Genomic DNA, 13995 nt, shown 5'->3' on the forward strand with positions numbered 1-13995 from the left:
CCGTAAGTGTTTTGCGGAGCCGCTAAACACGGACACCGGCAATGTGCATTGCGCAATTTGCGGACCACACATCTCCGGCACTATAATGGAAAATGCCTAATCTTGTCCGCAATTGCGGGCAAGAATAGGACATGTTCTATTCTTTTGCGGAAATGGATGCGGAAGTGCGGATCCGCAAATGCGGATGCGGACAGCACATTCCGGTCCCATTGAAAATGAATGGGTCTGCACCCAATCCGCAAAAACGGATGAACGGGTGCGGACCCATTTTGCGGACGTGTGAATGGACCCTATCTGTAACTGCTGTGATTCTGCAATGGACCCCAGGTGGGAAAAAAACCTGCAATGTATTTCCTCTTCGTCCTCAGGCAGCACTTACTATGTGCTCTGCGCTGCCTTAGGATTCGAGGAAAGTAAAATTACAGGTAAGACAAATTTTCTCTTTCTCTCCTCTTTCAGCATCTCTGCTTGCAATCAGGAAATGGAAACATTCCTGTTGACATGCAAAAAGGCTGATTGTGTGCATCTGGCACAGGGGCACGCCTGCTGCTCATGGTGTATCTAACCCTCTTTGGTGACAAACCGTTCACCTGTATCAAAAAGGAAACATTTAGGTCGGGTTCACATGTTGCAGATGAGTCGCGGTAAAAAAAAAAATGCAACCAAAGCCACATGATAAAAAAAAACGCAAATGATTTTATCACAATTTCTGTGTCTTTGCAATGTCCCAAGGGTGAAAAAAATCCAACATAGCCCGTATCATGGGGGAGGGGGGGGGGGGATCTCTGCTTGCTGTCAGTGAATGGAAACATTCAGAGGCTGATCGTGGCCATCTGTATCAGCAAGGCTGGGTTCACACATTACAGAGAAAAAAAAATGCATTGCAAAAAAACCATACGTTTTTACCACGACTGCTGTGGTTTTGCAATGGCCCACAGGTGAAACCCGTTTATTTTGCACATCATGTCACTGTGTATACTGTCATTGTATAAGGGCTCATGCACACCACACGGCAGGAGTTTCTGTCCGCATCCGATCCACATTTTTTGCGGATCATATACGGACGCGTTCCCCAGATCTGCAGAAAAAATAAAATGGCCTACTCTTGTCCATTTTGTGGACCAGGATAGGACATTTCTAGAAGAGCGCAGATAAAAATGGCAGCATGCACACGGCCAGGATCCGTGTTTTGGGGGTCCACGATTTGCAGACCGCAAAATAGATGTGGTCAGTTGCATGAGCCCTAATACTGTTGAGGGGGCCCTGACAAAGTCTTTTCGTCCTCCTCCTGGGTGGGCCCCTTCTGAGTTCGGGCGCGTAGCAGCTGCTTCCACTATAGCTACATCCCATGGGCCTTGCCCCTAATATCCAGTTACTTCTGCTCCCAGTATAAACGGATCTCATGCCATAGTTACCGCTGTCGACGCCTAAGATGATGGCTCTGTACGTGTTGTTCTTGACAAACATCGACTCTCGGTCCAACTGGCCATTCCCAGTGATGATGCCGTTCTCTGGGTTCACAGACAGCCATCCAGCCGGGTCATTACCAATATAGTATCTGCAGAGGACATAAAACCAGTTCAATACGCGGCCATAAAGGACTATGAGACCGGTCCGGCCAAACGTCTCGACTCATAGAGTTAGGGTTCATGCACATGGCTGTTGATCAACCGTTCCGTGCATTGGGGGCCGCAATTTGCAGGCAACATCCGTGCGGATTCCGCAGACGGATCCAGACCCATTCAACTTTCGTGGGGTTCCGTGCCTCCGTTCTGCACCGGACCTTTCTGGATTGCGGGGTCCACATCCGTGATGCGGGGTGCACAGAGTCGGTGCCCGTGTATTGCGGACCCGCGGGCCACAATATGGGCAACGACCGTGTGCATGAGCCCTCAAAGGGGTTTTCCGGTATCCTTACGATAAGTTATCAATATCAGATCGTTGGGGGTCTAAGTAAATGGGAGCAACGATGCAGTGCCAATCATGGTCACTACCCAGTCTATGGCGCTATGATGTTCTGGTTAGTTAGACCCCCATTGTTTACGGGTCTCCCCATATAATGACATATCATTAGGACCAACGTATGGGACCATCATCAATGTGTAAGGGAAATGGGACTCTTAACACCTATCATTTACCATTGGGCCCACTTAAGCACCGGGGGCCCGAGTGCCTCTGCTAGCTCTGCACCTCCTAAAGCTATACCCCTAATATACCCTACTAGTAAATTGCAAGTTAAAGGGGTTTCCTCATCACACTGTGATCACCTTATCAGGGGACCCTTTTAATAAAAAAATGCTCTTAGGATTACAAAAACATGGCTTTCGTCCAAACATAGCGCCACCTGTCAGGCTGTGTGCGGTATTGCACTTTAACGGAGCTGAGCTGCAATACCGTACACAACCCACGGACACGGGTGGCGTTGTTTCTGGATGAAAGGCGCCAACGCCAGCGCCAATCCTAATCCTAGAGAGCCCCTTTTAATATATTGGTTATAAAATGAGATGACCGACTTACGTGATCTTTTGATTCTGCGCCTTGTCAGGATCCACAGCCGTGTAGGATGCCACCTCCTGTCCACTGGGCAAATCCTCTAAGACCGAAACAATTTTTGGGTTGGGGTCAAACACAGGAGCCTCGTTGACGTCTAGGACGGTCACGGACACCGTCGCTGTGGAGGTCACGAGAGGCACCGAAAATGCAACATTGTTTGTGACCGCCACAAGGAGAACGTACTCTCTCTTGCTCTCAAAGTCCAACTCCTGCACACAAAAATAAAAAAATAAAAAAATGGCTTTTTCTGGCATCAAGCTCAACGCACTCCTCCCTTGAAATACTCTGTGCTGCTGTGGACAGTCATAGTCTGATCCACTACTTTGCAGAATGCTCTTGTTACCTTCACAGTCGTCAGGATACCCATGTTGTCTGCACCAGTCTTTATCCCGAAATTATTGGCCTCATTGCCTTTGATGATTTTGTACACGGCCTGCCATGCGTCTGTATTGGGAGTGTCCTCATCTGTGACCGTCAGCATGGCGACTTCGACGCCAACCCTATTTTCGGGGACGCTCGCTACGTACTAAAATTTAAAAATAAATAAAAAATGAACCCAGAGACTCTGGGAAAATGGCTGATTATCTGGTTACAAGGGCATCTCGCAACTTACTGTCTTTGGATCAAAAATCGGAGGGTTGTCGTTGGTGTCGGTGACGGTGATCACAGCTTTACCTGTAGTCGTGAAACCTTCGCCCTCTTGATCTGTTGCTGTGATGGTCAGCGTGTACTGAGGATATTTCTGTAAAAAGTACACAATGTTTTATTAATACTTTTTCCATTAGAATTGTCCTGTGCTCACTGTCGCCCCCTACCATGAAAAGAATGTGTGTGCGCCAGATAAAACCTCAATTCACACAGCCTGCTCAGAAATAGTTCTCGTTTCTCAAGACCACATACACTTGGCACGTCTTTACTGGTAATAGCTGCTATAATACTGCCCCCCAGGGGCAACAATGAAGAGAACTTGCTTATCCTAGATACGGTTTTCTACCATCAATTCTAGAAATGCGTCTTCTTGCCCACATACAAAACGCAATATTGCGACTATGACCGCCACACTAGTACATGGGAGTTATTAAAGGGGTTCTCCAGGCTTTTACTATTGATGACCTATCCTCAGGATAACTGCAAAATAAGGGGGTCAGTCAGCACATCCCAATGGGCAGGTGCACGTCGCCATGGCTAGAAACACGAAGAAAAAAACCACAACGCAGCAGCGCTCTGCAAACACAAATAACGTACAGTAATGCCATAGTTATAGAAAATATTCTGGTGCTAATGCTATGCTTATTTAGTAAGTTTGAGATTCTTGGCAAATACATTTTGTACAAAATTAGTTGGGCCCGTCTGCCAGCGTCAAGGCGATCTCTATAAGACGGGAATCTAACACTAAATCCTACCTGTTATGTGCCATACTGGCCGCCATAAAATTCAGGGAATGCAGGTTCCACATGCATGCTGGGTCCACTCTGCCTTTTATCATTTTTGGTGCCATAATGGCATCCATTAAATCCAGGGATGCAGGTACCAACATGCATGCTGAGCCTACTCTATAGCTCTCCTGGTGCCAGGAGGCTTCCAATGAATGCAAATAGGCTGATTTTAATTAGTGTAAGGGCTCATTCACACGAACTTATGTGTTCCGTTCCGTGCTTCCATTCCGCATCTCCGGACTTGCGGACCCACTCAAGTCAATGGGTCCGCATCCGTGATGTGGAATGCACACGGAACGGTGCCCGTTTATTGCGGATCCGCATATGCGGTCCGCAATACGGAAACGGAACCCATGCGTTCATGTGCATGAGCCCTAAGTATAAGGCCTCTTTCACACGAACGATACGGATTGGCTCCGGATGCGTTCAGGGTGCGTTCAGTCAGTTTTGTCTGCGATTGCCTTCAGTCGTTTAGTTTTTTCCGCGCGGGTGCAATGTGTTTTTCAAGCGCGTGAAAAAAAAAAACCCTGAAGGTTTACAAACAACATCTCCTAGCAACCATCAGTGAAAAACGCATCGCATCCAGGTGCAATGCGTTTTTCACTGAAGCCCCATTCACTTCTATAGGGCCAGGGCTGCGTGAAAAACGCAGAATATAGAACATGCTGCGTTTTTTACGCAACGCAGAACTGATGCGTGAAAATAAAAAACCAGACCCATTGAAATGACTGGGTCAGGATTCAGTGAAGGTGCAGGGCCCATGAGCCGTTAGCTACGCCCCTGCTACTGCTGCTTTCCCATAGGCATATCAGTGGCGAGAAGGGAGACGGCATGTGCGCACGGCCTGCGCCGCCTCCTTATCGGCAGGAGGTGTCGGACCCTCACTGATCTGATACTGATGACCTACCCTGAGGACATGTCGTCAATGGTAAACGCCCGGAGAACCCCTCTAAAGAGGACCTGTCACCTCTCCCGACGTGTCTGTTTTAGTAACTACTTGCATTACCCATGTAATAATAGTATTGCAGCATCAATTCTCATGGCAAAATGTTGTACCATTCCTCTATTATTCCTGCTAGATGTTGCTAGCAGTTTGCAATGAAGGTGCAGATGGGTTTTACCAGTTGGGGGGGGGGGGGGGGGGGGGGTGAACTCACTGATCCAATCGGTGCCGGTACTGGTAACACCCATCTGGACCTCCACTGCGAACTGCATTCACAACTTCTAGCAGGAATAATAAAGGAATGGCGCAACTTAGAGTCATAAGAATAGAGTCTCCAGAACTGTAATTACTTAGGGGGATGCAAGTAGTTACTAAGACAGACATGTCAGGAGGGGGGACGGGTCCGCTTTAAAATTTACGCATAAGCTGCAGCAACCAATCAGAACACTGCTGATAAAGAATCAGTTGCTACGGGAAATATATATTTTTTCTAGTGTTGATAAATGAAGTTTGATTTTGGAACACTAGTGGGCGCTATGAATCTATGTAATAATGTACAGTATGTTAACACTATAACTATAATATATCTTTTCACGTCATGGATGAAATGTAGGTGTCCACACGAGTCACATACCTCACGATCGAGACCAGTCTGCAAAACGCTGATCAGACCGGTCGCCGGATTAACGCCAAACATATTTGGGTAGGGAAGCGGTGGGTCCACACTACTGATATTGTAGGCGACAATCCCATTATTCGCATTTACAGAATCGTCGTCGTCCTTCGCCGTCACAGTCATCACGGGCGTACCTAAAAGTACAGGGATAGAAGAGGCGGACGGTGAGGTACGAGCAGTGGGGCCACCACTGGAAATGATTCTGGGGCTCGCCTACAATTATATTACTTTCTGTGGGGGTCCGAATGCAGGGAGCCTAACCAATCCTGAGATTGAAGGGGCAGCAGCGCTGGTTTAACACCATTTTTCCCGGCCCCTTGATTTGCCATGAATTTTCGGTGCAGATTATATATCGTGAAATCCCAATTACAATATAAAATATGTGAAGGGGATTATAGCAAACCCTGGGACCCCCACCTATCAAAGGATGAGGGGGCCCTCTGACCTCACCCATTCCTGGCCACCGCATTCTGCATATGCTTCTATAAGACCACCTATGAACTGTATGGATACAGGGGTCCGCAGATTGTGCAGACCCCGTCTTCTATATACGAGGCGCCTGTCAGATATTTGCTGGAGGTGCGGATCTACCGCGTAAGATGCTCACCAGGTGAGGGGGGCCCACAGTAAGGGCTCATTCAGATCGCCGTATGCTGACCTCAAAAATGCAGATCCGTTTTTTTGTGGACAGTTCAGCACACGGATTGCATTCCGTTTTTCTTGGTGACCTATAGACTTCAATGGGGCCACCTCCTGATTTTCACTGACAAGAATAGGACATGTTTCATTTGTTTTGCTGAGCTGTGGAATGGAAGGGCCCCATAGAAGTGAATGGATCAGCAAAAAAAGGGACCGCATTTTTGCGGACAGCATACGGACGTCCGAATGAGCCCTAAGGCTACATTCACACGTCCATGGTGTGTTGCGGACCCACAAATTGCGGGTCCGCAACACACCAGCCCGTCACCCCCATAGAAATGCCTATTCTTGTCCGCAAGCTGCGGACAAGAATAGGACATGCTCTATCTTTTTGCGGAGCTGCGGACCCAAAATCGGGGGCGCGCTCCGCAATTGCGGCTGCAGACAGCACACTGTGTGCTGTCCGCATCCATTCCGTCCCCATAGAGAATGAATGGGTCCGCACCCGTTCCGCAAAATTGCGGAACGGATGCGGACACATTTTGCAGACGTGTGAATGGAGCCTAAAGGAGGAGATCCTTGGTGCCTGCCCCCATTTACATAAACTCTATTAGGGAATTCTGGGTTAATAGAGGGGATGCTCTGGTCAGGATACTCGTTTCTTAGCGGAGAGCAGTTACAAAGAGCGTCTCTTGCTGTGGAGGACCTGTCCTGTCCTGTATTACACACACAGTCCATTGATTTGAATGGGCAGAGTGTAATGCTTATATTTGCCTGTGGTGGCGCTGCAGTGAAACTGAACACTTACTGACAGGTTTTCCCACATTTTATGCCTGAGGGTCCCAGTACCTGCTATCATGTAGAAATTGCCTGAAATGGGAAATCCCTTGAAGTGGTTAATGCTTCTGATTCAGGGGCTGCGGTACAATGGTCGCCTAGCCTTACCTTTGGGGTCTTAGATTGCGGAGATATTGATATCACTTACCTGGCGTGGAACCTTCAGCCACTGTGCCTTCAAAGACTGGCTGGGTAAAGTACGGGCGGTTATCGTTCTGATCCGTGACCGTGATAATTATTTCTATCGGATTTTCCACGGCCGCTCCACTTGCCGATACGGCATGAACAAGAATCTGGAAATACAGATTATTATTATTATTTATTATTAAAGCGCCATTCATTGCATAGCGCTGTACATATGATAAGGGGTGCACATACATAATACAGACAAGTGCACTAAGCAGGAACAAGACGAGTTACAGACTGGGACAGAAGGAGAGAGGGCCCTGCCCGCGATGGCTTACAATCTACATGGTATGGGAGAAGGACACAGTAGGTGCGGGTGAAGCGAGTCATGGCGGTATAGAGGCAGCAGGGTCACGGGTTGTAGGCTCCTCAGATATGGCAGGCCATGACCACGTCACAGGGAGGTCTCCAGGTTAGGTCAGGCGGCGAACTTACCTTGTAGCTCGGTATCTCTTCTCTGTCCAGGGGCTTGGTGATGTATAACCAACCGGTGGATTTCTCTATGGTGAAGAGTCCCACGGGTGGAGTGTCGGCCCCCTGCCCTGTGATGCTGTAGTATACCTTCATCTCGTCGGCTCTGCTAGATTTAATCTACAATAGAAGAGAATGAGGCTCTGGAGGGCCCGGCCGCAGCCACGTCCATATATTCCTTCTGTAGATAATTCTCTGCAACCTACCTGAATAACAGTTTTGGGAAATGGACCCCTCTGGTTTTCAGGTATGTTGATCGGAGGGATCACCCAGTCTCTCTTGTGTCTTCTGTGGTGGTGGCCGTGTTCAGACTGGAAAGACCAAACGCACGGAAAATAAAATGGTTTGTTGGTTTACCATGAAATATTTTATTTTAAAAAATATTGTCTATCTATCTCATATCTATCTATTATCTATCTATTATCTATCTATCTTCTATCTATTATCTATCTACAGTCTTGTGAAAAAATTAGGACACCCTTTGAAAGCATGTGGTTTTTTGTAACATTTTTAATAAATGGTTATTTCATCTCCGTTTCAACAATACAGAGAGATTAAAGTAATCCGACTAAACAAAGAAAACTGAAGAAAAGTCTTTTCAAGATCTTCTGTAAATGTCATTCTACAAAAATGCCTATTCTAACTGAGGAAAAAGATAGGACACCCTTGCCCCTAATAGCGAGTGTTACCTCCTTTGGCTGAAATAACTGCAGTGAGACGGTTCTTGTAGCCATCTACCAGTCTTCGACATCGGTCTGAGGAAATTTTACCCCACTCCTCAATGCAGAACTTTTTCAGCTGTGAGATGTTTGAGGGGTTTCTTGCACGTACAGCCCTTTTCAAGTCACCCCACAGCATCTCAATGGGATTCAAATCTGGACTTTGACTTGGCCATTCCAGGACTCTCCATTTCTTCTTTTTCAGCCAATCTTTGGTTGATTTACTAGTATGTTTTGGGTCATTGTCATGTTGCATGGTCCAGTTCCGCTGCAGCTTTAATTTTCTAACTGATGGTCTCACATGTTCTTCAAGCACCTTCTGATACACAGTAGAATTCATCGTGGATTCTATGATGGTGAGCTGACCAGGTCCTGCTGCAGCAAAGCAGCCCCAAACCATGACACTTCCACCTCCATGCTTCACAGTTGGTATGAGGTTCTTTTCTTGGAATGCTGTGTTTGGTTTACGCCAAACATGTCCTCTGCTGTTGTGTCCAAATAATTCAATTTTGGACTCATCTGTCCAAAGAACATTATTCCAGAAGTCCTGGTCTTTGTCAACTTTATCGCTGGCAAATGTCAGTCTGGCCTCGATGTTTCTCTTGGAAAGCAAAGGTTTCCTCCTTGCACACCTCCCATGCAAGTTAAACTTGTACAGTCTCTTTCTGATTGTAGAGGCATGTACTTCTACATCAACAGTAGCCAGAGCCTGCTGTAGTTCTCGAGATGACACTTTAGGGTTTTTGGATACCACTTTTAGCATCTTGCAGTCTGCTCTTGGGGTGAACTTGCTGGGGCGACCAGTCCTGGGCATGTTGGCAGTTGTTTTGAAAGCCCTCCACTTGTAGACTATCTTCCGGACAGTGGAATGGCTGATTTCAAAATCTTTTGAGATCTTTTTAAATCCCTTCCCAGACTCATAGGCTGCTACAATCTTTTTTCTGAAGTCCTCTGACAGCTCTTTTGCTCTCACCATGGTGCTCACTCTCACTTCAACAGTCAGGAGCACACCAAACTAAATGTCTGAGGTTTAAATAGGGCAAGCCTCATTCAACATGCAGAGTAACGATCTACTAATTATGTGCACCTGGTGTGATATACCTGTGTGAGATCTGAGCCAATTTAAGAGGGAATACATGTGAGGGTGTCCTATCTTTTTCCTCAGTTAGAATAGGCATTTTTGTAGAATGACATTTACAGAAGATCTTGAAAAGACTTTTCTTCAGTTTTCTTTGTTTAGTTGGATTACTTTAATCTCTCTGTATTGTTGAAACGGAGATGAAATAACCATTTATTAAAAATGTTACAAAAAACCACATGCTTTCAAAGGGTGTCCTAATTTTTTCACATGACTGTATCTATCTATCTATCTATTATCTATCTATCTATTATCTATCTATCTATTATCTATCTATTATCTATCTATCTATCTATCTATTATCTATCTATCTATCTATCTATTATCTATCTATTATCTATCTATCTATCTATCTATTATCTATCTATTATCTATCTATCTATCTATCTATCTATCTATCTATCTATCTATCTATCTATCTATCTCTCCTATCTATCTATCTATCTATTATCTATCTATCTATCTATCTATCTATTATCTATCTATTATCTATCTATCTCTCCTATCTATCTATCTATCTATCTATCTATCTATCTATTTTATATCTATCTATCTATCTATCTATATCTATTATCTATCTAGACAAGAGACATCCATTGCATTCACTGTACCTGGGACTGACGGAGCTATCCGAGTGTTGTACTCAGCTATATCAATCAGTCCCACAGACACAGGGAACTCAGGGGCCCTTGGTTGGTGGGGGCCCAGTGGTCATATACGTATATCGCTTATTCTGTTGTTCATGGGCCTACCCCTTTAAGAGACCCACCAACCTTTATACCATTTCTTAGTGATAAATCAAAAAACTTCTAATCCGAAGGCGCCAATCAATCAAATAATGCCACCATGAGTCGGTGTCTAGGATGTACCCCAGATTAGCTCACCCACCTGTCTGTGGCGGGCGTGCTCCTTCTTCAGGGTCACCATGGTGGAGGTCAGAGGACCCTTGTCGTTAAATGCCAGGACCTTGAACTTTCTTGGCTTGTGGAGCTTTAAGTCGTTCTTCACTGTGACTGAACCGTCCGCTTGGACCACGAAATGGGGGTCCTCAGACACGTAGTCGATCACCAGCTGCGCCTCACACTTTTCAAAGTCCACTGGAAGAAATAAAAGAGAAACAAGGCGTTTAGGGTAAAGCGTTATCTGCAATTTGGGTGCCAAGGCCTCCTGATATCCCCAGCCCGTGCCATAGAGTAGTGCCCAGCCATTAGATATGCCAACCTAGTACTAGCGGGCAGATATCCATGCCCAAAAATGCAGCAGCCGCACAGTGATACCCATACAAATATGCCAATCAAATCCATATACCCATACTGCAATGCCAGCCCTGTGCAACTGAACCAGCCACTTATCAGCGCCCATACAATACTTCCATAGGCACCACATGCCCACCCAATGGCGTCGATCACATGAAGGTGCCTACAGAAGACCTGTCCGCTCTCTTTTTACTAAATACCATGAAAATAACAATCCCAGAGCATCTCGTTTTTCTGCGTTGAGCCATTCCTCTGTTATTCCTCCTGGAAATGTGGGAGTAAATTGATCCCTGTTACCATTCACCTTGGGTCCTATCTCTACATTGTAGGCAGTGACTGGATAGCGGGCAGCGAGAATGGTAACGCACCGTTGCCAATGTATCTGTACATTTCCAGGAATAATAACAGAGGAACGGTGCAGAAGGAGCAACGAAAACAGAACTATATTACAGCAATAAGAATTGAGGGTTGATCCAGGTATGAATGTGATGCTGCTATAAATAAAGTAGACGAAACCAGCGCCTCCCTGATCAAATGGGTGTTACTCAAAATATACGGCCCCAAATCACCCGCGCTCACATACGATTAATCATCCATTGAAAGCGCCTTTCTACTACCACCACCATCATTGTCTTATACCTTTAGCTCATCACTGCTCTGGCGGGAACATATGCTTCTTAGACTACTACTTTCAGCATGTCCGAGCAGCCGTAGGGCATGCTTGGAGTTGTAGTTTTACAGGCCGCAGCATTACACTGTCTGGCAGACCTACCCCCTACAACAGCCACAGCGGCAGCCCTATCCGTGGTCACCCAGCTTTCCCAGCAACGGATACAACGACTGAACAGACGACTTTCCAGGAACTGCAGGTTAGGCCTCTTGCACATGACCGCATGGGTTTTTCAGTATTTTGAGGTCCACAAAAAACGGATCTGCAAAAAATACGGATGACATCCGTGTGCATTCCTTTTTTTGCAGAACAGACGGCCCCTAATAGAACAGTACTATCCATGTCCGTTATGCGGACAATAATAGGACATGTTCTATCTTTGAATTGAACGGAAATACGGAAACGGAAGGCATACGTAGTACCTTCCGTTTTTTTTTTTGCGGATCCATTGAAATGAATGGTTCCGTATACGATCCGTATACGGAACGCAAAAAACTGAACGGAAACGGAAAAAAAAAAACGTTCTTGTGTGCAAGAGGCCTTAACAATAGGCAGCAATTATCCTGAATCACTTCCAGCCACACACACGTAGGACATCATTACAATCGCCATTGTTGTCTCCGCACCAGGACTGGGGTGTAATTTAGGAAAGTTAAATACAGGCTTTGAGATGAGGCTTCCCCGGATGAGGCAGGATATAATTATTTCATGTGGTCCACCTAAAAATGGAGGGATTATGCTCTGCAATCAGGGGATTACATGGGGTGGGGGGGTGCTCTGCGCTTACTGCTAATCCTAATCATTTATATTTAATGTGGCACTGTGGGTGCATAGCAAGGAGTAAAAATGGCCGCTCCCTCAGGATAAGCAATCCGTCCCTCTTGTTGTGAAGTCGCCGTTTTGTAGCCCCCTGCATCGGCCTAAAAGCAAATGATAAAAATCTGGTTGCTTACAAACACCACTAGAGGGCGCTCAGGAGCGTACTGCATACAGTTTATGCCTTGAAGTCAATAATAAAGGGGCGTTCCCATTTTATAATGCTTTGGGGAAGGGGTCCGACCTCTGGCACCATTAATGACCCCAAGGACAAGGGGGAAGAAGCTCAGTCGACTATTTTTGAGCTGTCTGTTTATCACCTTGCATCAACTCACGCAATAATGTCTCATAATGTAGAACCCAGACGAGGAAGGAAATCCTTGCTGCAGAAATACAGTGAGTGTGCGGTCGTATACGGGTGATGCAATATTCCGCCTAGTCTCCTATGTAAGTCTGGTCCAGAAACAGGCGCCATTCTATAACACTGCCAACCTATGAGCATGCTCCTGCCAGCCCGCAGACTGCTCACCTTCTCGTAGAGACCATAAAAAAAAATATGCTGTTAAAAACCCCATAGACCAGGAATGCCCAACCTGCGGCCCTCCAGCTGTTGCAAAACTACAACTCCCAGCATGCCCTAAAAGCTGTAGTCTGTCCAGGCACGCTGGGAGTTGTAGTTTTGCAACAGCTGGAGGGCCGCAGGTTGGGCATCCCTGCCATAGACTTTCAGCTAACATCTGGAGTTGCTGTTTTAACCGGAAAAAAAAACAAACATATAAAACACATTTTAAAAAAAATGGTAAGAAACCCCATAAAAAACGACGTAAACCATGTGCACCTTATGTGTATCCTCACTGTGGTCAGGGGTGCACCTAGCCTTTCTGCTGCCTGAGACAAAAACTGAAAAGGCGCCCCCCCCGGCCAATTTTTTAACCCCTTAGTGACCACTAATACACTTTTTTACTGACGTAAACAAAGGGGGTTTTAGCTAAACAGCTAGGCTTCAATCAATCATTACATGTACTTAAAATGGTGCATTAAAAACTATAACTTGTCCTGCAAAAAATAAGTTCTGAATGAATTGCCAGCAGTTTGCAATGAAGGTCCAGATGGGTGTTACCAGTTAGGGGGGGGGGGTGTCCCTGCACAGTCTGACTTTATCCAATCAGTACTGCTAGTGTTAGACTGTGCAGGGACCCCCAACTGGTAGCATCCACCTGGACTTGTATTGCAAACTGCTGGCAATCCATTTATAACTTCTAGAAGGAATAATAGTGGAACGCTACAACAAAGAGACATAATACATGCTCCAGAACAGTAATTACATGGGGAATGCAAGTAGTTACTAAAGGAGAGGTGACAGCGACTCTTTACAAGGGGTAAGGCTTGTTTCACACTTGCATGAAATAGATCCGGCCGGCAACAGTCTGTCGGATCTGTCCTTGCTGGGGGCTGGCGACATTCTGTCCGCCCCATTCACTATAATGGGGGCCGGCGGCGATCCAGCTGCAACCCGGCAAATATGCCGAGGAGTGACCAGACAAAAACCTTTGCGTGCAGCGGTATTTTTCCGGCCGCTCCTCTGCATATTTGCTGGGTTGCGGCTGGATCTCCGCCGGGCCCCATTATAGTGAATGGGGGCCGGCGGTGCACGG

The 13995-nt window shown here is 46.2% G+C and overlaps 1 protein-coding gene across 1 annotated transcript in view; it reads right to left on the reverse strand.

Annotated features, from left to right (window-relative positions):
• CDH1 (cadherin 1) overlaps positions 1 to 13995 on the reverse strand; it is a 47010-nt gene that overhangs the window by 6604 nt on the left and 26411 nt on the right. Inside the window, exons 3-11 of the mRNA XM_040410748.1 lie at positions 10487 to 10695; positions 7948 to 8052; positions 7706 to 7861; positions 7233 to 7377; positions 5567 to 5742; positions 3167 to 3295; positions 2897 to 3079; positions 2518 to 2762; positions 1416 to 1558 (exon numbers count right to left, since the gene is read on the reverse strand). Of these exons, the coding sequence (XP_040266682.1) occupies positions 1416 to 1558; positions 2518 to 2762; positions 2897 to 3079; positions 3167 to 3295; positions 5567 to 5742; positions 7233 to 7377; positions 7706 to 7861; positions 7948 to 8052; positions 10487 to 10695 (1491 nt within the window). The remainder of the gene's footprint in view (positions 1 to 1415; positions 1559 to 2517; positions 2763 to 2896; positions 3080 to 3166; positions 3296 to 5566; positions 5743 to 7232; positions 7378 to 7705; positions 7862 to 7947; positions 8053 to 10486; positions 10696 to 13995) is intronic.

The sequence above is a fragment of the Bufo bufo genome, chromosome 10, assembly GCF_905171765.1.
Source record: "Bufo bufo chromosome 10, aBufBuf1.1, whole genome shotgun sequence".
Lineage (NCBI taxonomy): Eukaryota > Metazoa > Chordata > Amphibia > Anura > Bufonidae > Bufo > Bufo bufo.